The 27,267-nt window shown below is 43.4% G+C and overlaps 1 protein-coding gene across 5 annotated transcripts in view; it reads left to right on the top strand.

The window, feature by feature from the left end:
- Window positions 1–20,544: 20,544 nt before the first annotated feature.
- The window catches only part of JPH1 (junctophilin 1), an 80,994-nt gene continuing 74,271 nt past the window's right edge, over window positions 20,545–27,267 (top strand). For 4 of the 5 annotated variants that reach the window (XM_025870748.2, XM_073892902.1, XM_025870745.2 and 1 more), the window contains exons 1-2: window positions 20,546–21,144; window positions 26,498–27,257. In XM_025870748.2, the coding sequence (XP_025726533.1) occupies window positions 20,766–21,144; window positions 26,498–27,257 (1,139 nt within the window). In that variant the 5' untranslated portion in view covers window positions 20,546–20,765. Of the gene's footprint in view, window positions 21,145–26,497; window positions 27,258–27,267 lie in introns of all 5 variants that reach the window. The other variant, XM_025870747.2, reaches the window with a different exon arrangement.

Below are 27,267 nucleotides of genomic sequence, written 5' to 3'. Positions count from 1 at the left end.
TTTCCCCTCAAAATATGTAGATTACTCCCTGCAGGCTTCTAAGCAAAAGCCTCAATGACCTGAGAATAGCCCAGATGTATTTTTGAAACTCTAAAATGTTACCTCTGGTCTTTCTTGCATCCCAGAGCAAACAATCATATTTAAAACCAAGTGCAACTTATTAATTCCGCAGGCTCTAGCTGTGAGGTTACTCTATACTATTAATAATCTGATTAATTTTCTAGTCTCTCAAAGAATGACTACTAAGGTTAATGTACTAAATTCTTTATTTTTAACTAGAGAATTCACTTTGAGCTATATTTCTGGTAGAAAAAAATTGACATATATGTCCACCCTCTCTCATCTGTCTCTACTGTGATGAATGGTGTACATTTCAGAATAAACACATGAATATAGACTTTTTTATAATTTAAGCAAAGATGTATTTGCCCTACATGGTTGCTAATATTTTTTGGAGTGCTTACTGTGTGCCAGGAACTATTTCAAGCCCTTATGTGTAGACTGTATTTAACACTTGCAAAATCCCTTAAGACAGGGAGAAATATCTCCATTTTATAGATGAGGATATTGAGGCACAGACAGGTCAGGAAATTTCCCAAACTCACACTATTAGCCCCAGAAGTCTGGTCTAGAGATCATGTTCTTACCACTGCAAGATGCAGCCTCAGTATATGGGAGACAACCATAGGGTCATCAGCTCTGATTTCACTAGTCTCATGCAAATATTACCTATTTCTTCAGACACTAATTGTGTTAATTCAGGAATTTTTTGCCCAAGACTGTTTAGAGTTCATACAAAAAACGAATGACAGGATGCAAAGAATATCCTCCTAAAACTAAACCAACACTTACAAGTTTGAACCAACAATCCCCTAGTAATATCTAATATCCTTCTAAAAGTTTACAAAAGTTACTTTAAAAACAGTATTCATTTGATTTTCCCAACAAACCCCCTTTTGGAGATAAGGAATCCACACTGAGATATGACATATACCACCCCACTAATAAGCGGTAGAGCAGGAACTAAAACAACAAGGCTTCCAGCTCCAAATCCTATGGACATCCTATCCCATCTCACAGCTCCCAAGAGGCTCACCACTTGCCTCAGCCTCGATATGGACCAACCTGAGAGTACTCCATTATTTATTACATCACAGTCTGACTTCAGTCCCCTTTCTTGACTTTACAATGAAGGATTTGGACATGGTGATCCAGTACTGTGGGGTCCTCTCATTGTCTGAGTTCAGTGCCTGAGGTTACACTTCACTGTGTAACTTGTCCTTAATTTAATGTTGCCCTCCACTGCAGTCCAAAGCCTAGCAATTAAGAGCTCAGACTCTAAAGTCAGAGCTGGAAACAAATATTTGCTCCACCACTCACAAGCTATGTGATCACGCAGTCCATAGCTTCCTCACTTATAAACCAGGAAAAATAATTGTGCCACTTTCACTGGGATAGATTGAGGATTGATGGTGATTTATAAAATGTTAAGTATTAACACAGTGTTTAGCATAGGATATATAAAAAGTATAATAATGATAGTATGTAAAAGTAACTGGTATTTTTTAACACTCTGGCTAAATGTTAACTCTTCATATGGTATGTTCTCCAGTCAGAGGAGTTTGGCTACTAGATTGGCTGACCCTTGGAATTTCATTTTTGGCAATTCTCTCTAATGATTTTGTGTAAATTTTAGACATTTATACCTCAAAAGTACATATGAAAGCATTAGCATTAAGTAGAAATTAAGTATTTCTTTTCTTTTGGAAATTAAATATTTCTAATGAAAGAAATAACAATAAAATATTTAGGTACTATGCATATAGATCCACACAGGTTCATTTCCAGACTTTATGCTCTGCCCCCTGGAGTAGATCACTAAAAGAACACTTCCCTGATTGTGTTAAAAATATTAGGCAAACGTCAAATATAATATGAAGGTAAGACAAGTTAAGGAGAAAAAAAGGAGTCACTTCCCAGTGTGCTTGACTAGTATTTGAATAATATCACTAACACCTCTTTCTTAATGTTACAATAGTAAAGAGGTCTATTTATAAATGTTTGCAGCTCTGAAAGCCTCTAGAATATTTAGACACAATCTTGGAGAAAGCATATTCCATGGAAGACACTTAAAGCTTGGGTGTGAAATTGCAGCTTTGTATGAGAGGTGTTTCCTAAGTTAAGTGCTTTCTTATTAATTTACAATGTGCTTGTGTACAGTTTATCATTTAATCACAACTATGGAATGCCACTCCCTCAGTGGAAGGTTACTTTTTCTCCCCATTTCCCAAAAAGTGACTCAGGTAGTCTTCCCAGACACCGTTTATCATTCTCTTTTTATGTTTAAAGGAATCTGTCCAGGGATTGAAAATCATGTGGCACTTATCTTTGTAATTCAAATTAGAATATTCAATAATACATTGGCATTTATTTTTGCAATAGCCTTGCTCTTGTGTTCTTTTAGTCACTAAGTAAGTGGAAAAGTTAATTTATGCCTACATTGTCTCTAGCCACATGAGAAAAATGGCATAAAAACTCAGACATAAGCTTTAGAGAAAGGAAATGCTAATGTTGTGAGGATTGCTCTAAGTAAGATTTTGCTTTGTTAATGTATAAATAGGACAAGATAAGGTTCTGGGCCACAGCATATCCTGGGCACCAGAGAGTTGTCTATGTTCCTTTGGCACCAACTTCAACACACTGGAATGATTTTTTTTTCTTAACCACCCTGTGTCACCAGGGATGTTGAGAGAACAAACATGAGAGCTAGTGCTACAAAAACTACTTCATTTATCTTGTTGGTCTTAATAAGATCCTAAAGAAGCATAAGGTAATAGTGACAATAGAATAAAGTGCTGAATTTTACATTGAGATACCAAAGTCTAAAACAGCAAAGTCTAAAGTGCTTTAATTTTTCACATACCACAAGTTTTAAATAAAAGCAATTCTGTGGTTCATAGAGAAAAGATTCATTTAAATCCTAAGCGTATAACTGAGACAAATGAAATCATGAAACTGAACCTGTGCCTGTTAACGAACACTACATGAGAGAAATGGGTGACATGTGACCACAATGAACCTGTTGCCAAAGACTCCCTGAGTGACACTGGAGACTGGTTGGGGAGACCAGTGAACCACAAAGATCACAGAGAGGAGCGTGCCTTTATAAGCAGTCACATCCTTTTAGAGCAGGGCAGTTCAATAGAAAAATGAAAAATGGTCAAATTCAGGTGATGCTTCGGTTTCCAAAAAATCAGATACATATATCAACTTAAAAACTTTTCAGCCTGAGAAACTATTGCTCTCTGCAAGTTCTGCAAATGTAAAAGCCCAATTTTGCCAATTCCAAGTGGCAAAAGAATGTGAGGATGGTAAAATCACCACCAGCCAGAGACATGGCCATATAGTATATGAACCTGAGATACACATGAAATGGGACAGATGAAGATGAAGCACCAGGAGTCCCAGAAATGGTTAGAGCCCAGAAGCTTGGTCTGGAAAGGGAGACTTGAGTAGTTTTAAAGTGGGGGAGATGCCCCTTCCTCCAAGACCTCCCCAGAGCAAAGGTGCTGGTTCTGTACAATTAGAGGTAGCTGAAATCCGATGGGCCCTCTTTAAATAACCGATGACCAACAAGAGCCCTCTTTTTCACGTTCCTCATTACACATGCGCCTTGATGGCCGTGGCAGCTGCAGATAACAGCAAGTTCTCAGGCAGACGTGCAAGGAAGTTCACGGCTCAGCTCTCAAGAGCCCTGAGCCAGCTGTCCTAAAAGCTGATTTAGAACTGACTCCCCTGTGGCCAGGAGGGTGCAGAGCCCCCTCTAGCTCTGCAGCAGGTTCTGTGTCATCTTTCCTCATGAGCTACGTCACAGCTCCAGGATCAAGGCTCTGGGTCAGCATCAGTTTTTGGACATGTTTCCTCCTGACTCCTGAGCTGGCCCCTGCTCTCCAGTAGGCCTACTTGGTGCTGCAAATGTGATCCTGTCTGTCGTTTTGGCCTCAGCAGAAGAGCGACATGACCATATGTATTGCTGTTGCTATTCTGGGGCCCAGATGACGTTTTTCTCCCCTTGTGGCTGAGCACTGCCCGTTCATCTTTCACCACTCCCTCCAAGTCTGCAAGGCTAAAACCAGGGATACAAATAGACTCTATCAGGAGGAGAGTTATAATGAGACGTTCTTAAGTCGTCCCAGTCTCTTCGCTTTAATGCTATGGTATTAAAAGCTTTAAATTGGGTAGTCCTGAGTTTTATATGTGTACTGTTCGCATCCCACTTAAACTGCGATCGGTGGTATCTTTGCTTAGGAAAGAAAATTTTGCAAAGGGGAGGGGGGAATAAAACCCTGACTGATAAACACAGCTTGGAAATTTGGCAAATGTTGAGTTTCCCACTGCTGTGTGTTGGGAATTGTCCAAATGTGACAAGAACACTTGAAGATTCTCACTTGCCTCCATCCCTTCACCCTTCCTACTAAGACACTCCCGTTCTGTGATGTGAAGGGGACTACATGACAAACCGCAGATATTCCTATTAAGTATACAATGATACAGGGGCACAAGTGACAACTCCTGGAAAGTAACTATATACAGATTTTCTAAATGAAGAACATAGACACATAAATAACTAATTACCACATGCATTCCAAGATGCCCCAAAGGGGAGTGACTCTGACTTTACCACTAGCCCCTATTCATTGCCAGTCAGTCAGGCTAGTCTTCACCATGGCTCAAAATCCCTCCATGTTAGCGCTCACCTGGCTGATCATCTGCACTTGGCAATCGTTCGACTCTAGCTTTGCTAACACGACTCTTCAGGCTTCATGCACCATGACACAAATCACATCTGTGATGGACATGGAAGCAGAAAACATAGAGGAGGCAGTGGGTTGCAGGAGCAGCGCGAGGGGGCTGCAGAGCCAGTCACCTGGGCGTGAAGCCCCGCTCAGTCAAGCTTCTATTCCTCTATAAAATCAGGATGATAGGAGTAGCCCCCTCAGGGGTTGCTGTGAGAACTAAATGAGAAAACCGTACGGAAACACAGACAGACTCAAAGGCTGAGAACAGGAGCAGAGAAATTTAACGTCACTCTAGCACATTTCCTTTGAATGAGTTGTGGTTCACCTCCAGTCTGGGCTGCTCACTCTGAGAAGGTCAATACGCAGGAGTTGTGCTCCAGATTTGGATGCTTCTGGCTGCCAGCTGGGGAACTACCTTTTCAATACCCAGAGGAGTATTTAAAGTGTACTATCAGCTGTCAGCTTGGAGAGTTTTCACCTGAAAAGTCCACACATTATAGAGCTTTTTAAATAGAAGCACCTAAAACAAGGCCTGATTCTTAGTGTTAAGAAAGTGATAGAAATATATATTATCTGTGTAGCTTTTTTGCCCTGATTTGTGTTTTTGTCTTTCTTCCCTCTTTTCGGTTGCGTATTTCTGCATTCATTTCCACTGACAGCAGAATAACAAAATGGAGACCCATTTCCACCCATTTCCTCTTAATTTTGTCCCTTTCATGGTAATTCAGGCACCTCCCGGTCTGATACAAATCTCTTTGGGGTAAATATTCAAGTCTCCATTCTCCCTCTCTCTGGTGGTGGGAGTGCACGTGGGGAATAGGTCTAATTTTCTGGTGCCTTAGTATTCCCCTGACCTCAACAAAAGGGACATTGGGTTTGAGAGCCTCTGTCCTCACTGGTCTGCCCTGAAGTGTCTTGCCCCACTGGGTCTTTGGGACTTGAGCTCTGGCTTTGCCGCATGTGCTAAAGGGCTCATGTCTGAGGCCAGCACGGTCCAGCCCCAACAGCGTGTGGCCATCTACCCCTCCCCAACGCTGACTCAATCTTGGCTCTAACTGATCCTCTGGAATTCAACCACATCTTCTGTCCAGTCCCTGCTCTTAGTCCCTCATCTATCCCGTTGCAGATGGATGGGAAGACTTGCGACAACTTTGAACCGTAAAATTTAGTTGACATTCCATATATATTAACCTGATCAATTAACAACGGTAGACTCCATCATCTTCTGCCTTGTCAGGAAATGCACATTGATTTTACTGCCTGCTCTTTGCATTTGGAAAATTATACAAACGGCCCAGTTTTACAGAGTCCCCACTCAAATTTCTTTGAAAGCTGTTCTCTATGTGCATGAGGGCAGGGCTAAGCTTTCCCAGAACCCTTAATATTTTCTTCCCACACTCCAATGGATGGGTTTGTGTACCTGACTTAGGAGGCTAGTGCTATAAGCCTTTTTCAGCCACAAGACCCGGGAAGCAGAGACCTCTGTGTTGCCTCTTTCTGATCTTGTCTGTCCCAAGTGCCATAAGCAGGAACCATGGAGACTTGGGACCACGTCCCAGTTGGTCTCTCCTTACACTCAAATCTTAATGATCTCTCTTGACTCCACGCCAAACCTTGGATTCCAATGAACCCTTATGAGACCGTTAAAAGAAACAATTCATCCTGTCCCCATGGCTCTATGAGAAGGAATGGTTTCCTCTAGAAAGTCTCTGGGAACAATCCACTCTCATTTAGAATGGTCTTCCAAACAAGTCCACATAGCCATGGGAGTTCACCCAAGTATTCTAAGGGGTCTGGTAACTCCAGAATTTCCCATGGACTATTACCTGGTTTCAGTGGCTGATCTTGTATTAAGGTTTAGGCTAACTTTGGCACTGAGTCTTTCTACTTTAATTGTTTCTGACTAATGAGAAGAGAGGCAGACCTAATGGTAAATGAGGCATCTCCACCAAGCAATAGTCAAATAGTATGCCAGGACACTGTACAAGGAAAGGCTTCCTAATAGATCCCGTAGAGGAGTCCCCAAAGGCATCAGCATGTGCTGAGTCAGGAGAAGCTATGCCTCTGTGGGAAGTGTTCTAATTTTTTAAAATGCAAGCAGTGATTTCAATTCATCGAAACATCATCTGTCACATTAAATTCAGGTTGTTAATTTCAATATTGTTTTCAATTTATATTGGCTTATGTTGTAACTCAGCTAGAAGTATACCTTGTTTTAGGGTTTATATATTTAAGCACACATATACAATGATCACACATTTAGATAAAAATAAAATTATTTAAACCACCGTGGGAGGGAGGTCTAGATAAATTTTTTCCTTCAAAAGCTATTTGTACATTTCTCAAGATTGAAAAACACTGGTCTGTTAGTAAGAGGGGGTCACATCTTGCTTCAGGGTGTGTATCACAATCCACAAGGAGGGGCTGGTGTTGGCACCAGTTTCATATTTTCTTTCCAATACTACCCTTCTTCCTCTCTTTTTTTTTTTCTCTGCCCTACTCCCAGCTATGGGGTAAGTTATAAAATAGTCACCGTTTCTTACTGACCTCTTAGAATAAGATCACAAACAGGCCCTCCTCCCTGCCTCCTTCCCCACCATCATCTCTCACCAAGATCTTCTCCCTTGCTCAGTGAGCCTCAGCATATTGTCCCGTTTCAGTTCCTTTTATGTGCCAAGCTCTTTTCTACCTCACAGTTGTTTCCTCTTCTCCAGCTGATCTCCTACATATTTTCCAGGCTATTTCCTACTCATCCTTCAGAGCTTAGCTTAAATGTCACTTTGTTAGGGAAGTATCTGAGCAGTATCTGTTGGAGTGATGGATGGATGAGTGGGTGGGTGGATGGATGGATGGATGGATAGGGAGGCCTTTCCTGACCTTACAATCTAAATGAAAGTGTCACTTGATATTCCTTTCTATAGCATTACTTTTTGTCACTAATGACTTCACACGCATTAGAAAGAATTCCATTCAGAAGGCACTCCCTAGGGCGCCTGGGTGGCTCAGATGGTTAAGCGGCTGCCTTCGGCTCAGGTCATGATCCCAGGGTCCTGGGATCGAGTCCCGCATCAGGCTCCCTGCTCCTTGGGAGCCTGCTTCTCCCTCTGCTTCTCTCTCTCCCTCTCTCTCTGTCTCTCATGAATAAATAAAATCTTAAAAAAAAAAGAAGGCACTGTGTGTGTGTGTGTGTGTGTGTGTGTGTGTGTGTGTTGAGTAAATGAACAAAAGGAAAACCTGAAGATTACCTTCACATCACTAAGTAACTGTAAACATTTTAAAGTCTTTTAATTAATGGATTACATTAACATGGGACAATCCAAAGAATGATTAAATTTTGAAGAAAATGATACATTTTGGCTTTTGAGATGAAAGAGAATCTCAAGCTGAAACAGCTCTTGCATACCGCCAGCCTCCTGGGACTCTAATCAAAGACAAAATATACACTATAATCAGTATGAAAGTGACTGTAAAGGCTACAGACTTTTTAGTGAAATTCAGTTATTGCTCAGACACAATGGCTCTTAAGATTATGTATGATTCAGTAGTCACCAAACCATTTTCACATAATAGTAGATTCTTTTTTTTTTTCATTTAACTGACATAATGATTAAAAAAGAAAAAATCTAAAAGAGGTGGTTCCAGGATCATCTGAACACATATTCTTTCTGTGTGTTTAACCCTAAGGCCCTCCTATTTCAACAGAGCTCTAAACCCCCAGGAGTGACAGACAGAAAAACCAGCTAATCCAGGTGCCAATAATCAGGAATGAGCAGGGGGCAGGCCCGTGTGTCCGGCCGCCACAGTGCCCAGCTAGTCCAGGGCCACAAGGAACTTGCCAGCAGAATTAAGACTATAATTCTAAACTGTCTGGAAACTTCAGGAGCTGGGGCTTGGGATACTTTGCTATATGGTAACCCTCAGGCCTTCCCAGCTTAGCCCAGACCCTGTGCCCTGCTGCTTCTCCAAGACGGATGAAGGAGACAAGCTTCTCAAGGCCAGTGAGCCTCGAGTCAATGCTCCAGGGATGTTGGGGAAGGAATGGAGACCTTACAAGTCCACCAACTGATTTGGTCTAGAGTTATCAGATTTTTGTTAAGGTCTAGATTTCAAGGCCACACCATTCATGGCTTGCTTTATTTTAGAAGTACTGTCTATTGTACACTTCTCCTCAGGAGACATGCTCTTACATAATACTTTTGAATTTTGCTTTTAAAATGACAAGGAGAATATTATTTTCAATTGTCAAAGCATTCCGAAAGAGAATTCATGCAAGAAAGACAAACTAATGTTAGGATCTCTACTGTCAGGCAACACTGAATTTATCAATTTATGGACTGTAAGGCAGTCCACGGGAAGGGATTACCCTACAATAATGTGTCCCTGAAGAACGCTATGAGTATTTATTAAAAATACAGATTCCTGAGCCCCAACACAAACCCACTAAGTCAGAATTCACCAAGGGAGAGACCTGGGCATGGGTATATTTCACAAGTATCCCCTGGTAATTGCCATGCAGGGAGTTTTGAAAATTGCCCTACAAAAATGATTTTTCATCAGAGAAATACATTGGGATCATGGGAAAGCTCTCAGAATGTGTGTGATGGGGCTTCTCTCGGAGATTTTGTGAGGGAAGGGTAGAGCCTGAACAAGCATCTTTTGAAAATGTTTACCAAGGGATTCTTACCTGCATTTTGATGAAGTATCAGTCCTAAAGGAATATTTACTATGGATCTGAGGTGTGGAAACGAGGCATAATTTAGCCTAGGCTGTTAACACTGAAGAAGAAAATGGTGGGGCATACTTCCTTTTAGAAGTAGCAAACCTTTTGGAGCAGCAAACACAGCAGGACTGACACACCAGTATACAGCTGGAGGTTTCTAAGTGTCCACTCTGCCACAGTCAGGCAGACAGCCTATGAATTATTCAATCAGCGGGTGAGTCAGAAATCACTCATGCCATCTGGATTACCCAGACAGTCTTTTTCCATTTGGGACACTGTTTTTGAGGGTCGTAAAATTCATTAGGTCCACTCAGAACTGCACATGTTACTGCATCATATGCCAACTAGAATATGTGATTCTAGTCCATCACATATAAAGTATTGATTTTTAAGATAACATGCTAAGATGAGAAGGTTGATTACAATTTAATTATCAATAGGTAGTACAATTTCAAGGTTCAAAATAATAGCAAATCAAAATGCTCTTCAGGGAGCACTGTCACCCCCTCCCTTTATTTTTCTCTGTATCTTTACAGGTTTTTACACACATACAAATAAAGATAAATACAGCACATTACATACACTATTCTGTACTTTGCTTCTTTACAGCTAATAGATCCTGGGGATTTTTCCGTATCAGTTCATAGAGAACTTCCTCATTCTGTTTTGAAGACCATGAAATCTGAATCTCAATTCAATTTTAAGTTCGGAGTCAGACACTCATCTTTCTTTGACCAAGGCCCCCCTGTAATAAGTGTGTGAGTATGTGTGTGTGCATGTGTATGTTTATTTTTAAAAGATCACTGGGATGATCAGTTCACCTGTCGGTTCAGGGCCTCTAAGAAGCAGATGCCGGAGCAGAAGTAGACATACAAGAGAATTACTGGGGGAACACACATGAAGGATAGAGGCCAAAGGAAGCCGGAGTAGGTGGGGAAAGCTTAGAGGTCACGGTGCAGGTGTGAAACGAGGGAATGGAGGAGGCTTGGGTAAAGAAGCCTCAGACCGAAGTGTAGCCCTGGAAAGTTTCGGCCATTGCTAGGGAGCAGAGGAAATGTCAGCCTGGCAGACGCCGTGTTGAGAAGGAATGTCCAGCACTAGCAATCCCATTGGTCTCAGTTATTGGCTAGTCATGGTCTAGGTGGAGCATGGCCATAGCATGAATACCACCGGGATCCAAAGTTACAGCAGCTGGAGGCTGCTGAGCAATCTCCCTCCTTGCAGCAAGTTCTCTCGAAGGAAGAATCTGGCAGTACACAGCCATGGCACTACCATCTCTCCTTGTATTGAAAAAGGTCATCTTCTCTACGCACATTTGGGGAGCTCCCTTCTTAAGGGAAAGCTTAGGGAAGGGAAGGGAAGTCAGTGTGACAAAAGAAACCCTGTCACTGTGGCAGGTCTTGGGGCTGTGAACAGTTATCTTCCCTCTCTTCCTCTCACCATTCTAAACCCCCCTTACCCTGAGCTACCACATCAGCAGGTTTGGGTGGTTTCCCTGGTGGCGTGACCCAAAATTTCATCCCTGGAGGGTCTGAACCTTGGTAAACTATGCCCTTCTCAGACCAGGGTTGCTGAAAGCGTGCATCCATAGTTACAAGGGATCAGTGCAGCACTGGGAAGTACCCAAAGGACCACCTGTGTTCCACACATATTCCCTTCTGAATATGGGAATATAAAATATAAAATATGGGAATATAAAATATGGGAATATAAAAGCCTCCTCTCCTGACTCCTGAGAGTCAACAGGACTCTCATTTTGTCCTCTTACAAAAATACTTCCCCACTGGAGACCCTGCGGAGCCCAGAGTTACATGGGTAGGAGAAACAAAGACCCTGAATAGGTCATTGGATATGATGTTGAGTGAAGTACTCTTGCATCCACTGCTTAGTTCCCAGGCCTATGGGTTCACCCTACTGAGCATATTGTGCTACATAGAAGCTGACTGAGTGAATATACTGCATCCTGCAGGACACTACTCAATCTCTGCAGATTATTACCAGCAAACTGGAACTTGAGCTGTGCCTTTAGGAGACCATTCCATCATTCTATGAGGCTGGCTCCTCACAGATAATAGAGGCATGCAGTATGTAATATGTAATGCAGCATGTAATAAGATCAATGGATCCCATCATCAGGGCTCACTTTAGGACCTCGTTCATTCTGAAGTAGATCCCCTGATCATTCGTGATGTTATGTGAAATTCCATGATGTGCATCAGGTATCCCATAAGCTCCTGGATAGTGGTGATACTGGCTGAGGTTCTGTGGGCAGAACAGGCAAACCCATACCCAGAATAGGTGTCTATCCCTAGAGAGGATAAACCACTGGCTCTTCCAGGCTGGAAAGGGCCCAATATGTAGTCACCAAGTAGATGATGGGTATTCTCAAGGACTAGTCTCTGTTGCTGGCAGGTTGGACATTCAGAGGCAGCATTTGTTAAATTGGCCTTGATAAATGTGACTCCTTCCTGTTGGGCCCATGTATAACCTCCATCTCTGCCATTGAGGCCACTAAGTTCACATGTCCCTTGTTCCAGATCTAGGATGGTTGGCAAGGAAGGATGGCTGACATCAACTGGCTGAGTCCTTTTGTCTGCTCGGGTTTTCAGTGCCTCCCCAATGGAAGGTGATGACATGCAACACAAAACTCATCACATGTCATGCCCATTCCCATGCCTCTACCCTAGAGCTCCATGTCTCCAACCTTCCAGTCCTTTTCCTTCCAGGCCTCTAACTATATGGCCACGTTGTTGGCCATTACCCAAAAATCCACATACATTTCTACCTCATGCCACTCTTCCTTCCATACAAAACAGATGGCCAGGTTTACCACTCACAACCTGCCCCTCAGGAAGATTTTCCCTCTCTAGAGGCTTTCAAGACCACTCCCAAGTGCAGCTGCCATTCATTTTCAGCTTCCTCCACATACTGTGCCTGTCCATCTATAAACCAAGTGGAGGCTTCTCTTCCTTTTTCAGCTTGTTATATGGAATTTCAATCTTCCCACAGGTGAGAGCCAAGGAAGGGGTGCTTAGTGCAACACTAGGGGACACAGAGGTCTGGGCAACCTGCTCTGGTAGCTTATCATGTCCTCTGCTCCCACTCAGCTTGATTCTGGATGTACCATGTCCAACCTACAGTAGATAGACTGCTTTGGGTCCTTCTGAATTTGTCTTGGCCGGTTCAACAAGATCCCGCTTATAATGGGAAATTCTAGATGACTGGTCAGTTGCTGTCCCATGGTCAAGCATTCCTTTTCTACCAAGGTCAAGCAACTTACCAGGACCTATTTCTCAAAAGAGAGATAGTTCTCTTTTGCAGATGACATAGCCTTGCTTCAGATCCCCCATAGACCTGTATGGTGATTCTTCCACTGGTGCTTGCCATAATCTCCCTATTGTATCTTTTCACACCACTGACACCAAACACCCACACGAAAAGATCTGCCTGATCGTATGGCCCAAGAGGCAGGGCTGTTTGCAGCACAGCCTGAGCCTCCTGCAAAACTCTTTCCTGCTCTGAGCCCTCTCAAAGCTGGTAGCTTCCACCCATGGCTCTTATCACATAGGCTGCAGCAGTTTCTAAGCATGATCTGTGTTGCTTCTGGGACCCAAGAGGGCTACCTCTTTTGTAGTAGAGGCCACAAGATGCAGCCATTTGCCTTTTACTTTGGAGGGGGCGTCCCAGGCAGAATGTGGCCTTGTTATGGGAGGTCTCCCACAACAGACCCGAAGTTGTGGGAGCCGGAGGCTGGCTGCCAAGTACCCTCCTCACTGCAGGGTGAATTGGAGCGGTGCCCTGTATGGAGAATTAAATTGGCCTTGATAAATGTGACTCCTTCCTGTTGGGCCCATGTATAACCTCCATCTCTGCCATTGAGGCCACTAAGTTCACATGTCCCTTGTTCCAGATCTAGGATGGTTGGCAAGGAAGGATGGCTGACATCAACTGGCTGAGTCCTTTTGTCTGCTCGGGTTTTCAGTGCCTCCCCAATGGAAGGTGATGACATGCAACACAAGGAGAATTGGAGCGGTGCCCTGTATGGCCACCCCATGGGGTGTTCCTACTTCTCGGTAAGCTTTACAAAGTGCTTGCCATGTGGAAGTCATAAGTAAAATGCAAAAGATGACAAAAATGCTAGGGCATGTTTAAGGAGACGACGAGGAATTGAAGTTTTATCTGGAATGCAATCAGCATCTGAGGAATCCAACAAGGCTTCGGAGGTGTGCCCGTTGAGGCAGGCTGTGGATTGGAACAACAACACTTGGCAAGGATAACACAAGTCAGAGGACAGCCTTTCCTACTGCTGGCTATTGTTTCAAATCCCATTCCAGGGCTCTTGGAACGATTCATTCTCCAACTGTAACTTACTTTTCTTTTACTGCCTAATTGATTTTTTCCCCTCTCCTTCAGCTATCACGCATTTAGCTGCTACTTACCCCTTAGCTGTATTTTCCACAAATTGTGTGCCTCCCTTCTTAATTCACCTTGTTACCAAAAGGTTAGCGCATCAGTTTTCGCAACTTTTAACTTCTTAAGACCAGCACGCCCGTCAGCCCCAGGTGATGTGTGGCGGTGTTGAATCACGATATTGTACACCTGAAACTAATATTTCACTGGGTTAACTAATAGGAATTTAAATAAAAACTTGACCAAAAATACAACTCTTCCAAATATGCTTTTATATTCCTTTGCGACCCTCAATTGTGCTATTTCCAATGTTGAGTTGCTTCAGTATCTTCTCATTTTCAGAATAAAGCAGCATGACAGAGCCGCGCCCATCACCTTGTGTGCGCACGTCCCAGGAGGTCTCCTTTCCTCACAATCACAGGCATGGGTCCCCTTCATTCCCTCCCTCTGTAGGGTGGCTCTTCATGCAAACAGGTCATCCCGTGTCGACATTGGAAGGACAGCCCTTCTACCCACATGCTTCCTACAAACTATCATAGCCAACAAAACCCCTCTGTCCTCTGAGCTCCTAGGACACTTGGCACTTATTTGCAGCTTGTAGCTGTCTCCCTTGTCCCTTTATTTTCTTTTTTCATCTCCTGCCTCTTTAGAGATACTCTATACCGTTAGGAGCAAGGTCTGAGCCTTATACTTCTCTGTGTCTCCAAACGGAACCCAGGAATCATACATACATTCACACAGACGCATGCACACACGTGCACTTTATGTTTTGCTGCGGGTACTGGGGCCTCAGTACAGACCTGCAATCCACTCTGTGTCTTCAAGCTTACTGCCTCTTTTAAGTCTCCCTTTTTAATCTGTTTTTATCTTTGTCATTGTGAGAACTTTCCTGAAGCCCTCCCTGAGCCTCATCATTGGACACGTAGGCTAAGTCCACGTGGATCTCTGCCCATTAGGAAGAGCAGGCAGAGCGCCACAAGGGACAAGCCATGGGAAGAAACCAAAGCACTGCCCTTGAGACTTAAAAAAGGCTCAGCTGGTGTTTTTATATCTGAATTAGACTATTTCTAAATTAGACTCTTAGCCCCTAGGGCAGGATTGCCTAGTGTAAGATAAGCCAACAAGTATCCAGCAATTATACAAAATCCTGGTACCAACAGGCTAATGCGTAGAACACAAAAGCCAGCCTCAAATTAAGGAGACTAGGAAGGGATAAGAAGAACACACAGGGAATGAGACAGCTGAAGTGGCGGCAGAACAAGAGAGCGAGCAGAGGTAAAAGACATGGGTTTTTCAGAAGCTGAGGGAGAGTGCTCACAAGTTTCAAATTCACAGCTGCCACTAGTAGGATAGAAACTGAAGAGATGGGGCGCCTGGGTGGCTCAGTCGGTTAAGTGTCTGCCTTTGGCTCAGGTCATGATCCCAGGGTCCTGGGATCGAGTCCCACATCGGGCTCCTTGCTCAGCGGGGAGCCTGCTTCTCCTTCTCCCTCTGCTGTTCCCCCTGCTCGTGCATGCACATGTGCGTGCTCTCTCTCTTTCCAACAAATAAATAAAAATCTTAAAAGCACTACCTTAAAAAAAAAAAAAGAAAGAAAGAAAGAAACTGAAGAGATGCCCTCATATCTGTCAGCTAGGAGGTCCCTCCTGGCTAGATAAGCTTCACCAGACTAATGAGGACAGAACCCAAATCGAGTGGCATGAGAATGAGAGGTGGGATATGTGAATGTATATGATATATATGTACGATACTTGAATATATAGATTTATGAGTGTAATACACTTTCAAGGAGGTCAGCAGTTTCGATAAGAACACACACAGAGGACTTGAGGTGAAAGCACCAAGAAAATTAGGACTGTTTTGATGTGGAGGACACAAGAGCATGGTTGTTGGATGGAAAAAAAAGAAATTACCGCATATTCAAATGAGAGAAGGAACTGACCCAGAACAAGGAAAGGAAAAAGATATCTTTTCCTCTGGGATGGAGTGGGTGGGGAAAGGAAGAAAATGAGAACCATTGATAAGTTTTGTAGAAAGGAAAAAAGAGGGAGGATGTTCTTGAGTTAGCTCTCCTCCTCTTGAGGGAGAAGACAAGGCCTCTGATCAGTAGGAGAGAGCTGGGGCTGAGCGGGGCTCAGGTGACAGGCATCTGGAAGTTGCCTGGGAAGAGATCTGCTCTGTGTGTGTGTGTGTGGAGGGATTGACCTGAGGCTTGCCCCCAGGATTTGCAATGGCAACTGGCACATCACGTGATTGCCGCCAGAAGGGGCTTCCTAGGAGCAGGGGATGAGATTAGGGATGGGGCGGGCATCAGGAGGTCGCTATGGAAAGCACAGTGTGATATGGCCTTTAGGCAGAGAAGAACTAAGAGGCCACGTAGCATATGGAAGGCGTAGAGACTCTGGCAAGTCAATGGTTTGTTCAGTGAGTGGGAAAGACCAGAGAGTGTTGTCAAAGAGTGGGACTGTAAACTTCCAGTTTTCAAAGCTGGCCTACATCTTGGTCTAAGTAAGGTCCAGGCTGGGTCTGAGGACTTTAAGATAAAGGTCATGGCACTGGGAAAGACAATGGACTGTGAGGCAGGATGAACCTGCTCAAGACAATGACAGGGGACAGCGTGTGGGGCAAAGAGAGCATGGGCCGCCAGTCCTGGATGCACATAGGGGGAGCAACCTGGAGAAGATAGAGACAAAAGTGGACCACGGGTAGAATGAGTGCACCATGCAAGTCTCCAAAGGAGGCACTACTGAATGGCTGCCAGAGAGAGGAGAAAATCAAGGATTATTTACTTATTGACTAATTTATTTCTCGTTTTCAACCTGTGTTACCCAACTGCCTTCTGAACATCTCCTCTGGGATATATTTCTGGATCTTCTCCTTAGTGAACCTAACTTCCTACCTCTCTAATTTACTCTTCTTTCTCCACTTCTTTAATTCTAGACGGTAGCATCACCATTCATCTGGCCAGCTGCTCTAAAAAAATAAGAAAAGTCCCCTTCACCAGCCCTGCCTGCTCTCTATCCAGCTTGCTTCCTTCCCCCATTTGAAAGCTCATCCTTGCTCCAATAAAGGATAGTAATAAAGAGAACCACCTGTAGAGTCAGACAGACCTGGTTTGAATCCCAGCCAGACCACTTCTACCTGGAATGATCTTGGGCACATAAATGTCTTAAACCTGATTTTATTCTTTGTAAAAAGGTTATAATTCTAGTATTAATCCCATGGGTTATTATGAGATTTAAATGAAGTAATGCTTGTAAAGAACTGAGCACAGAATCTGGCACTCAGTAAGTGCCTTCAAAGTTGTGAAGACCATTAATTTTAGAATTTTCTTCCTCTTTTGACATCAAGTATTCTACAAAGCTTATAACCATATTTCTTTTGTGTTTATTGTGGATGAATTTCTTAAGTCATTACGAACGCTTACAGATGTGCTAATAATAATTTTGATTTACTTAATCCAGTAATTTTAATTGTATATGTTTTTTACACAGCTTGAAGAAACACACTTTAGACAATAAACACCTACAGATTAGTTGTCATTTGTAAATTTTTATCAAGGATTTCAATAATTAACTCTAATATGTAAATAAAATGAAGTCACCGATACATTTGGCAACATGCCTTCATTAGAAAATACTAAATTCTAAACAAAACATCCTCACCAAAAAGTTGTTCTTAGACATTCTCACTCAAAACGGCTTAAGTTGTGTTACAAAATTTTGGAGAATGGAAGCCTATAATAGCTGAGTTTTGAGCATGGGGGAAAAGAAACTGCTCAAGTGGTTGTCAGCCCCTGGGTTTCAATGGCCTCCCCCATCCCACCTGTCAAACCAACGTTCACATTCTCTTCTTACTAATCACTCCTCAAAGCTAAATTCAACTCCCCCTTATCCAGGGCAAAGGTTCAGAGCGAGAGGGAAAATAAGGACATGACTAACCCTGACTAGTGAATTGCAACATTATTCCACTGCCTACTATCTGCTCCGCCATCATCCTCAGCACCTCTTCCTCTTCCTAGTTCTCCTTCCCAGTCTTCTCCCACCATTGCTATTGAACCTGAACGCTTACATGAATGAACACATCAGTGTGATTGGGGAAACATTCCATTGTGATGGCAGCACGTAAATGGAAGCATGGCTTGCTTGCATGGTTACTTTGCCAAAAGTTCGAGAAGCTACCAAAAACTCAATACTAATTTTCTTCCATGAAGAGAGCCAATGGCAGACTCAGGTTAGGATTACGATTAGTTGAAATTTTGTATCAGATGTTTGGTGTATCAGATATCTTCTTTTAATGAAGATGCCTTCCAAGGAAGACATCTATTATGGATAGCAAGAGATAGATTAAGAGATAAATGGCCCTATCTTTTTGGCTCCCCAAATCTCCATATTCTATCCAAATATATGTGCATCATCATCCTTTGCCCACCCACCACAGATGGACTAGACATCCGTCACAGAAGCCAGAAACTTTCTCTATGCTAGTTTATTTCAGAAAATCTATCATTTGCATGAGAGCTCATTAGGAAAGGTAAAAAAAAAAAAAAGTTTCCACCATATTTGCAAACAAAAACTTAGCCCTGAAATATTCATATGTGGATCCTAACACATGTGTGAAGATTAAATAAAACAACAAAAAACGGAAAGGACAAAGGTTACTTCATGAAAAACTTCAGTTTAAAAAGAGGAAAAAGATATTGGCTTGAGCAACCACACTGTTTTTCATATCAAATAGAACACCAAAATAGATGGCAATGTGTCCATCTATGCTAGCTCCTGATCCTGGTGTATCCCGTAACAGAGAAACGGAATTATGGTTCAGGAGCAAAGACCTGGGCCCTCGTTTTCCCAATGGCCTAAATCAATCCCTAGTCTAGGACAAGATGCTGAGCAAGATGCGTAATTATTTCAGGCCACTAGGGTAAGCACTATTCCTGGCAACTCTGCAGGCAGTGCCATGGATGAGGGTTTCTAATTCTCTTTGGTGATTTGGTTCTGTGTAAACTGAGATTTTTCTTTCAGTATTTCAGCCAGATAAGCAGGAAAGGCCAGCTCCAGTCCTGAGATAGAGCCAATCAAGGTCAATATTCCGTTCCTTTTTCTGCACAGTTTAGTCTATTTTTCCCCTGCTCCCTATCCTCACATCAGATCATTTTTATCTGATTATCAAATACCTACTGAGAGAAACTTTGGCAGCCTCTGGTGCTCCCCCAGTATCCAAAAGCCTCTCAGCCTAAGGAATATCATGAAATCCCTGCAAAGCACTATCCTCAAGAGGCCAGCCTCAGACCCCAGGCTATGAACCACAGAAAGGTGTCCCCATAAGTATGTTGGTGGTTGAGACCAATGTCTGCTTTCACCAGAGACAATACTGATTTAACTTGCCTACTACCAAATCTCTAATTCTTAGCTTTGCACTGCACCACAACATACTCAAGTTAGTATCTCACATAGGAAGAGAAAAACAAATCTTGTCACTCCCATTTGGCAGATGGTGAAATAGAGGTTTGCAAGTTTAAAAGAGTTGCCTAAAGTGAATTCAACAAAACAGTGTTGTAGCTGGAAAGTAGATCAGCTGACACCTGTCCCCAGTTTTTTAGGTCACGGGCTTTTTGTAAGTTTAGAGCAGTGTTTTACTTACCATATTCCTCCTTGGGATCTTCTATTTACTTTGTTTAACTGTGGATACCAGTGGAGAGGTACCAGGTGTACATTCCAGACACTTACACAATATCCACAGACTGAGCCGTCTGCCTGTTGGGTACATAGCTCCTGGCTGAAGAATTTCTAAGGTTGTCAGAAGAACAAAGGAGGCATTAGTGGCTCTGATGTGAAAGGAAATTGCATATACCCCTGCAAAGACAGATTAAAAACTTCCTCTTCATTATTACCAATAAAAAGCTGACCGATTTAGTCTGTGCTTTTTCAAATTACATTGCTCTCCCCATGTATCTTCATTAAATAAATGCAAACACATGTGCTTAGAAATGGGTAGGTGTAAAAGAACATTCTGCGCAATTATATCTAGGCTGCCAGAGATTTATATCACATGCACACATATATCTAGGAGATGTTAATTCATGATGACAGCTGAGCATGACAAATGCAACAGTACACAAGTTGGAATGCCGAGAAAAAAAAATGCAACTACAAACCCCATGCAAACAAACACGCATACAGGAGTTTTCCCTCCGCACACGTGGCCGCACTTACAGGATCTTAACCACTTTGATAAACCCCAAACACAAACACTGGAGGCTCCGCCGCCCGCGAGCTGCCCCCACACATGCAGCCGCGCCTTCGTCTACCCGCAGGGATTCTCGCGCGTCCCCGGGTACACTCGCCCTCCCACCGGCATCCCACTGCCCGAACACACGCGCGCCAACCGCTCCCCGCGCCCGCCCGCCGGGGAAGCGTTGGCTCCAGGGGCTGGGGGCAGGGCCGGGTGGGGCCGGAGCGCCGCGGGGCCGGGCCTCCGCGCCCGGGGAGGGGACGAGGGGCGGGCGCGGGGCGGCGCCCGGCTCACGTGGGCGGGCGGGAGCAGCTGAAGGTCCGTTCCGGAGCCTGGGCTGTCCTCTCGCGCGCGGCGCTGGCCCGGGCGGCGACGGGGAAGGAGGCGGAGGAGGAGGAGGAGGAGGAAGGCGGCGGTGGCGGCGGCGAAAGAAGAGGGGAGGACGGGGGCGGCGTCGGACTGGAGCCGAGCGGCGGCGCGAGCTGCCCGGGGCGCTGTCGTGAGCTCGCCCGCCGGGCCCCCATCCCCGAGCTACACCCTGCCGTGCCCAGCTCTGCCCGCGTCCGTGCCCCCGCGGGGAGCGCGCCGGGGCTGCCCCCCGAATGACGGGCGGAAGGTTCGACTTCGACGATGGCGGCACCTACTGCGGCGGCTGGGAGGAGGGCAAGGCGCACGGGCATGGCATCTGCACGGGGCCCAAGGGCCAGGGCGAGTACTCGGGCTCCTGGTCGCACGGCTTCGAGGTGGCTGGAGGCTACACCTGGCCCAGCGGCAACACCTACCAGGGCTACTGGGCGCAGGGCAAGCGGCACGGGCTGGGGGTGGAGACGAAGGGCAAGTGGATGTACCGGGGGGAGTGGTCACATGGTTTCAAGGGGCGCTACGGGGTCCGGCAGAGCCTGTGCACCCCCGCTCGCTACGAGGGTACCTGGAGTAACGGGCTGCAGGACGGGTACGGCGTGGAGACCTACGGGGACGGAGGTGAGCAGCGTCGCAGACGGCTCGGCTGCTCCCTGAGCTGGTGCGGTGGGCTTTGCCCAGGCTGCGGGGAAGCGGGGAGGACGAGAGGCGCACGTGTCCGGAAACCCGCCAAAACACCTGGGGAAGCCTCCCACCCATCTCCCGCGCCAGCGCTGAGACGCGACTGGTGCGCGGGGGTTTTGATCTGACCCGGTTCTTGGAACGGGCAGTGTGTCCACACCCGGGGGAGCAAGGCGTGAATATACCTGGCGGGCGCCAGCGCTGCACTGCCACCAGGAGGGAGCGCCGCCCGGGTGGGTTGGGCAGGAGAGAGGACGCTGTCACTTGAGCCCGTCACATTACGTTCCTGATCCCTCCCTCTCCCGGCCGGGTTTGAAAACGCCACTCGCGTGGAGTTAGAGCGAACGCCCTGGGCTTGTGAAGCTGGCGGTCGGTGCTGACCGCTCCCCGGATTGGTTTCACGTGGAGTCGTATTTCGCTTCTGGTCCTCTAGTTGCCTAAAGATAGAAGCCAGAACCCCATAACTAGGATGTAGGGGAATTGTACCTTATTTGGAGTGCATTTGGAAACATCCTAGCTATGGAAGTGAAGAGGCCACCTGATGCAGGTGGGTCTCAGAGGGTGTGGGTTTTCCTTCCCGGTTTTCATTCGGTTCCTTAAAGTAGTGGTTTTCCATCAGGAGAAACGTAGTCCTTGTTGACCTGGAGATCTCTGGGCAAGTTACTAGGAAAATGTCTTAGAAATGAACAATGAAGTCTTCGTTTTGAGAAATACATTCGAACGATACATTCCTACAGTTGCTAAGTTAGCAGCCACTTTACTCCAGAGAATGGCAATATGGAATCACCAAATTGCACTAAGGTTGTATGACCTCAGCATGCTAGCTATGAACAAAATTCACCCGATTTTAATATTTAACAATTTTGCAAAATAAATTTTGTAGGATAGGGCTGAGTTCCTCCCTCTTTTTATTTAGAAAAAGAATCCATTACTGAAACAGGTGTCAAAACCTGATGAATTTACTTGTGTAATAAGCTGAGAAGGATGAATGGCTTATGCTTTGGCAAAATACATTTTCTGATGATAAACATAATCATAGTTAATTGAAAAAGGTTAAGGGAGGCAGTGTCAACTTTTGTCATTACACAGCTTAGAGTTGAAGGGAATTAAAAGGATCCAATTAAAAGTTTCTCCAGTCCACTGCATAAAAGCTTATACAATTTGTACACTTCACTTACTCAGAACACTTGGGCTGTATTTCAAATGCAAAATGGTAGGATTCAATGGTAGAATTTGATAAAAAAAAAAAAAAAGGACATCTCTTCGTCCAACGGTATAAATAAAGGATATGGTTCTCATGGATTAAAAGAAGGGGAAAAAACTTTCTCTAATACTTTTATATGAGCTCCAGGAGTCTTGAGTTTCACTGTAGTTAATTAGGGCCCTTAAATGTTCTGAATGGGCATATAGTGCCTTGGTTGACAGCCCTATGATATGTTAGCTTGTGACTGGATTTTACTGGAGGCCCTAGGTCTGTAATATAACTAAATTCCATGCTCAAAAGTAGAACGCAAAATTAGTTTTTAAATGTGCGTGTTATAACTTCTTAAGAAGGCCAAGGATAGTTCTCTTCAGTTTGGGAAGGTTAAAACTAAATTAGTCTTAAATAAATAATAAATAAATAAGTCTTTTAAAGTTACTACTCATTAAACAAAATCTCTTGGTTTAAAGGATTCATTACACTTAGCAAATACACACACACACACGCACACATATGGCACAATGAAGATCCTCTATGTATGTTGCAGAAGCTCAAATAAGTGACCAGGATGACTTTATGGATAATCTGCCATCTGGTTTAAAACTAAAAAAAATTTTTAAACCCATAAAATTTGTCATCACTTTAGGACTGGTTTTCCTTTTCTACCAAAAAAAAAAAAAGAAAAAGGAAATCAAATATGCTTCCAATCAGGAAGGAAAAAGAAAACCCTTAAAAATCACTTTGTCTACTATGTGCTAGTTGATTTTCTGCTTTCTTTCATAAGTCACTTCATTTAATTAGAAAGTCCCTAATCATAAAGTGGGGGTCTAAGTGGAAGTGTATTGCTATAACTTATTTTATACAAAAGTTTTGACCAAGATAGGAAATTTCACCTTCCCTATTCTTACTTAAGAATGAGTTTGTTTTTGTCTCTGCACTACCACCTGTCCATCCCTGTGCACCCTTTGTCAAACTTAGGGATAATCTGATTCCATGTATTTTGTGACAACATTAAACTAGAAGATTAAGTATTAATTCCATATCGAGAGTATCACCTGACTTAGTAGTGATTTGTGTGTGAAGTGTTGCCAAAACTGCCTGAATATTAATTAAAAATAAATTAGTATTGTACTAATGAAATCTAAATCTAGGTGCCCAGAATTTTTTGCAAAAATTCTGATCTGCTGTACCTCATTTTTTTCCCCACCAGTCATAAACTACTGAAAATATCTAGGAAGACACATTGTTTTATTAACTATGTGCATACTTGCATATACCCATTCATTGCACATGAATATAAGTTTGGCATAGCGCAGTCTACATTTGACTGGAACTCATTCTGAACTGGATGCCTTCCACTACAAGATTATGTAGTTAAAATGGCTCTATCTAGAAAACCAGCTCCCAGATGAAAAAGTCATAGAACATAATTTAAAGCAAAACCCGTAAAAATAATTTTTACACTTGTGAAATATGCATCTTTATTTGAGGAATGGAGAGGAACTAATTAGAACTTTATTTGGACAGCAGAGAGAAGTTGGAAACCACCTGCTTCATAAAAAAAAGTAGAAGCCCCTTTTTTTCCCCCTAAGTTCATTGACTAAACCTATTTTAAATTTCAGATGAACTACTAACAGTTCGACTGTAAATTGGTTTTAGCAATTCCATGGAAGAAGTCTTCTATATACTGTGATTTAACAAAATAGGATGGGAACATGGCCAGTGCAGTTGCCCCTCATCCCTTTCCTGTTTGACAGTTAAGCAGAGACCTAAACTTTCTAATTACCACTGTTGCCTTAAACTGCTTGGATTTTCAAGCAATACTTATTTGGAAATTCTAAATACTCTTCTTACTTTTGGAGATACCAGTTTAAGGAAACTACTTGTTAATTTTCCCTCAGTGTTAAACATTTACTAAGATGGTATGGTTGCATTTTCAAAGTATAAAACTTTTATCAAATAGCACCTTTGGAAACGTTCTTGCAAAATTAACGTGTCATTATGTAGAAAGGTAGGAGATGATGATAGCGTTACTTGTTTATTTAAACAAAATATTTTAAAAACAAGGTTGTTTTAGTATGTGTAAGTCAGGTTGTGGAACTTTTATCCTAGAACTTGTATTTTATCTAAATAGGCAGAGGGAGAGTCAAAGTTGAAATTTCCTGATAATTTAATTCCCTTCCCTGTTAAGGTGATGGTATTTGGAAAAGGCTAATATTCAGTAGGAACCTTATTAACCTGGAATGTTCTATGTGACTACCTTATCCTTTGGGGTTTAATCCTTTTGAGAAGGCTGTGGCCCACCTACCTCCTCAGAAGTTCATAAATGTCAGGTTAAGACTTCTACATTTACCCAGAATAGGACATTCATAGTACCAGACCTACTTAGAATTTCATTGTTGTCCTGCTGTTGTCTGTTTATATGACATAAATATATCAGACTAAACAGAAAGAGAAGATAGTCTTGAAATTTGTCAAAACTTTTGATTTTGGAGCCATTACAGTTTTAAATGCATTGAAATAATCAGCCCGTATTAACACAATGATATAAAACCACTAGCATAAATAGCTCAAGTATTGAAAAAGTAAACAAATCTAAAATGAAATGAGAGGTGACTGCAAGGTAGATCTATATAATCAGAAACTGAAAGAGGTCAAAAAAGACTGTAATCATGATTTATTTTCTATTGTGAGTTACGATGAATAATACAGAAGTACGTCTTAAAATCTCCACATAGCTTCTTTTGGGGGAGATACTATAATTTAAAATGTGCCTTTAATTAAAGGAAATCACCTTGATTTTGAAAATTCTAAGTTCCCTCTTATTTTTCCCCTAAATTCCCTAATTTTAATATTCAGTTTTTCATGTGATTTAAAAGGCCACACCTTTAGGTTATTTAGCTAATTTATTTAATAGAAAAACTTACCGAACACAAATGCTTTAGAGATTATCCTATTCCTAAAACGGCATAATATTCATTGAAAAAGTGATCTGGTATCAATAAAATTTTAAGGAACATTGCCAAACACACCTTTGCTCTGAGATTGAATTCTATACTGGTAGGAGTGGAAGTTTTATTCTGGCCTTAATCTCAGTTTTTCTGGGAGTAAATAGTATATTCTTTTGAGTCACCATAGCTATTTACTATGAAGTCATCAAACACCTACAGACCACAGGGCACATAAGCCATGAGACTGGAAATTTTGTGTTTGCTTAGGAGGTAATTCCTGCCCTCAGAGTGCTTCTAGTCCAAGATGTGTTTCATTATGTAGTGTCAGAGACTAGGGGAATCTGTGAAGAGAATGGCGAGGAGAAAGCAGAAATTTGGCCAGTAGTACAGGACAAATGTTGACCGTTTCACCTGAAAGTACAAAATCTTAAATTGCCCATTTTTTTCATAATGGTCCACTATGTTCAGGATACATACAGTATTTGTCAAATCACTCTTAGCTCCAAAAATTTCTCCCAAATCTACATAATAAGCCTAAATATTAAACAGTTTTCCCTACCCTAAAAAAAATGGTAAACATGGAAGAAAAAAAAAAAAGTAAGATAATCTGATGGCCCATGCCCCAAGTATTAAGATCACCAATAATGTTAAGTCTTTGAGCCTGTTGGAATGTTACAGTGACAGGCCTAGAGTTTTTAAAGGTTTTCAGCTAAATGAGTAAAATTAGAATAAAATTAACAAATAGAACTCATTTCATCTTCTGTGACACTGCCTTCCTTTGGGGGATTTTGATGTGCTAATTTCAGGGGAGAAAAGTTGTCTAATGATCACTCTTTTTGTATTAGAAAGTAGTGGTTTCATCTGAAACACTCGTATAAATTTTTAAATGAAAAGCAAAGTTACCAGACTATTGGAAAATGCTATGCAATTACATTAAAACCATAGACACAAAATTACAGGGCAGGAATTCACAAATGGATGAAAAGTAGCGCTTAGAGTTGACTTGAAATGTGTGGGATTTGACCGTGGGCCTGCCTGCTCTATGCGCCAGGCTCTCCCAGGGCGCACCCGGGTGCTTGCAGCCAAGAGGGCACCCCTTCTGCCCCCGACTCACGCTGTGCTTTCTCACGGTCTCTCGAAGGTACCTACCAGGGCCAGTGGGCCGGCGGCATGCGGCATGGCTACGGCGTGCGCCAGAGCGTGCCCTACGGCATGGCCACCGTGATCCGCTCGCCGCTGCGCACGTCCATGGCCTCGCTGCGCAGCGAGCAGAGCAATGGCAGCGTGCTCCACGACGCCGCGGCTGCTGCCGACAGTCCCGCGGGCACCCGCGGCGGCTTCGTGCTCAACTTCCATGCCGACGCGGAGCTCGCGGGCAAGAAGAAGGGCGGCCTTTTCCGACGGGGCTCCCTTCTCGGAAGCATGAAACTTCGCAAGTCCGAATCCAAGTCTTCCATCTCCAGTAAGCGCAGCTCGGTCCGCAGCGACGCGGCCATGAGCAGAATTAGTTCCAGCGATGCCAACTCCACGATCAGCTTCGGCGATGTAGATTGTGATTTTTGCCCCGTGGAAGACCACGTCGATGCCACCACCACGGAAACCTACATGGGCGAGTGGAAGAACGACAAGCGCAATGGTTTCGGCATTAGCGAGCGTTCCAACGGCATGAAGTATGAAGGCGAGTGGGCAAATAACAAGAGGCACGGGTATGGCTGCACCGTGTTTCCTGACGGCTCCAAAGAAGAGGGAAAATACAAAAATAATATTCTGGTCCGTGGAATAAGGAAGCAGCTTATACCAATAAGAAATACAAAAACTAGGGAGAAGGTGGACAGAGCAATTGAAGGCGCGCAAAGGGCAGCTGCCATGGCAAGAACCAAAGTGGAAATAGCAAATTCGAGGTATGTAAAT

This window comes from Callorhinus ursinus, unplaced genomic scaffold (genome assembly GCF_003265705.2).
Source record: "Callorhinus ursinus isolate GAN/ISIS: 27379988/994484 unplaced genomic scaffold, GSC_fseal_2.0 scaffold5, whole genome shotgun sequence".
Lineage (NCBI taxonomy): Eukaryota > Metazoa > Chordata > Mammalia > Carnivora > Otariidae > Callorhinus > Callorhinus ursinus.
The sequence above is the reverse complement of the archived record's forward strand: the minus strand, read 5'-3'. Positions and strand labels throughout refer to the sequence as shown.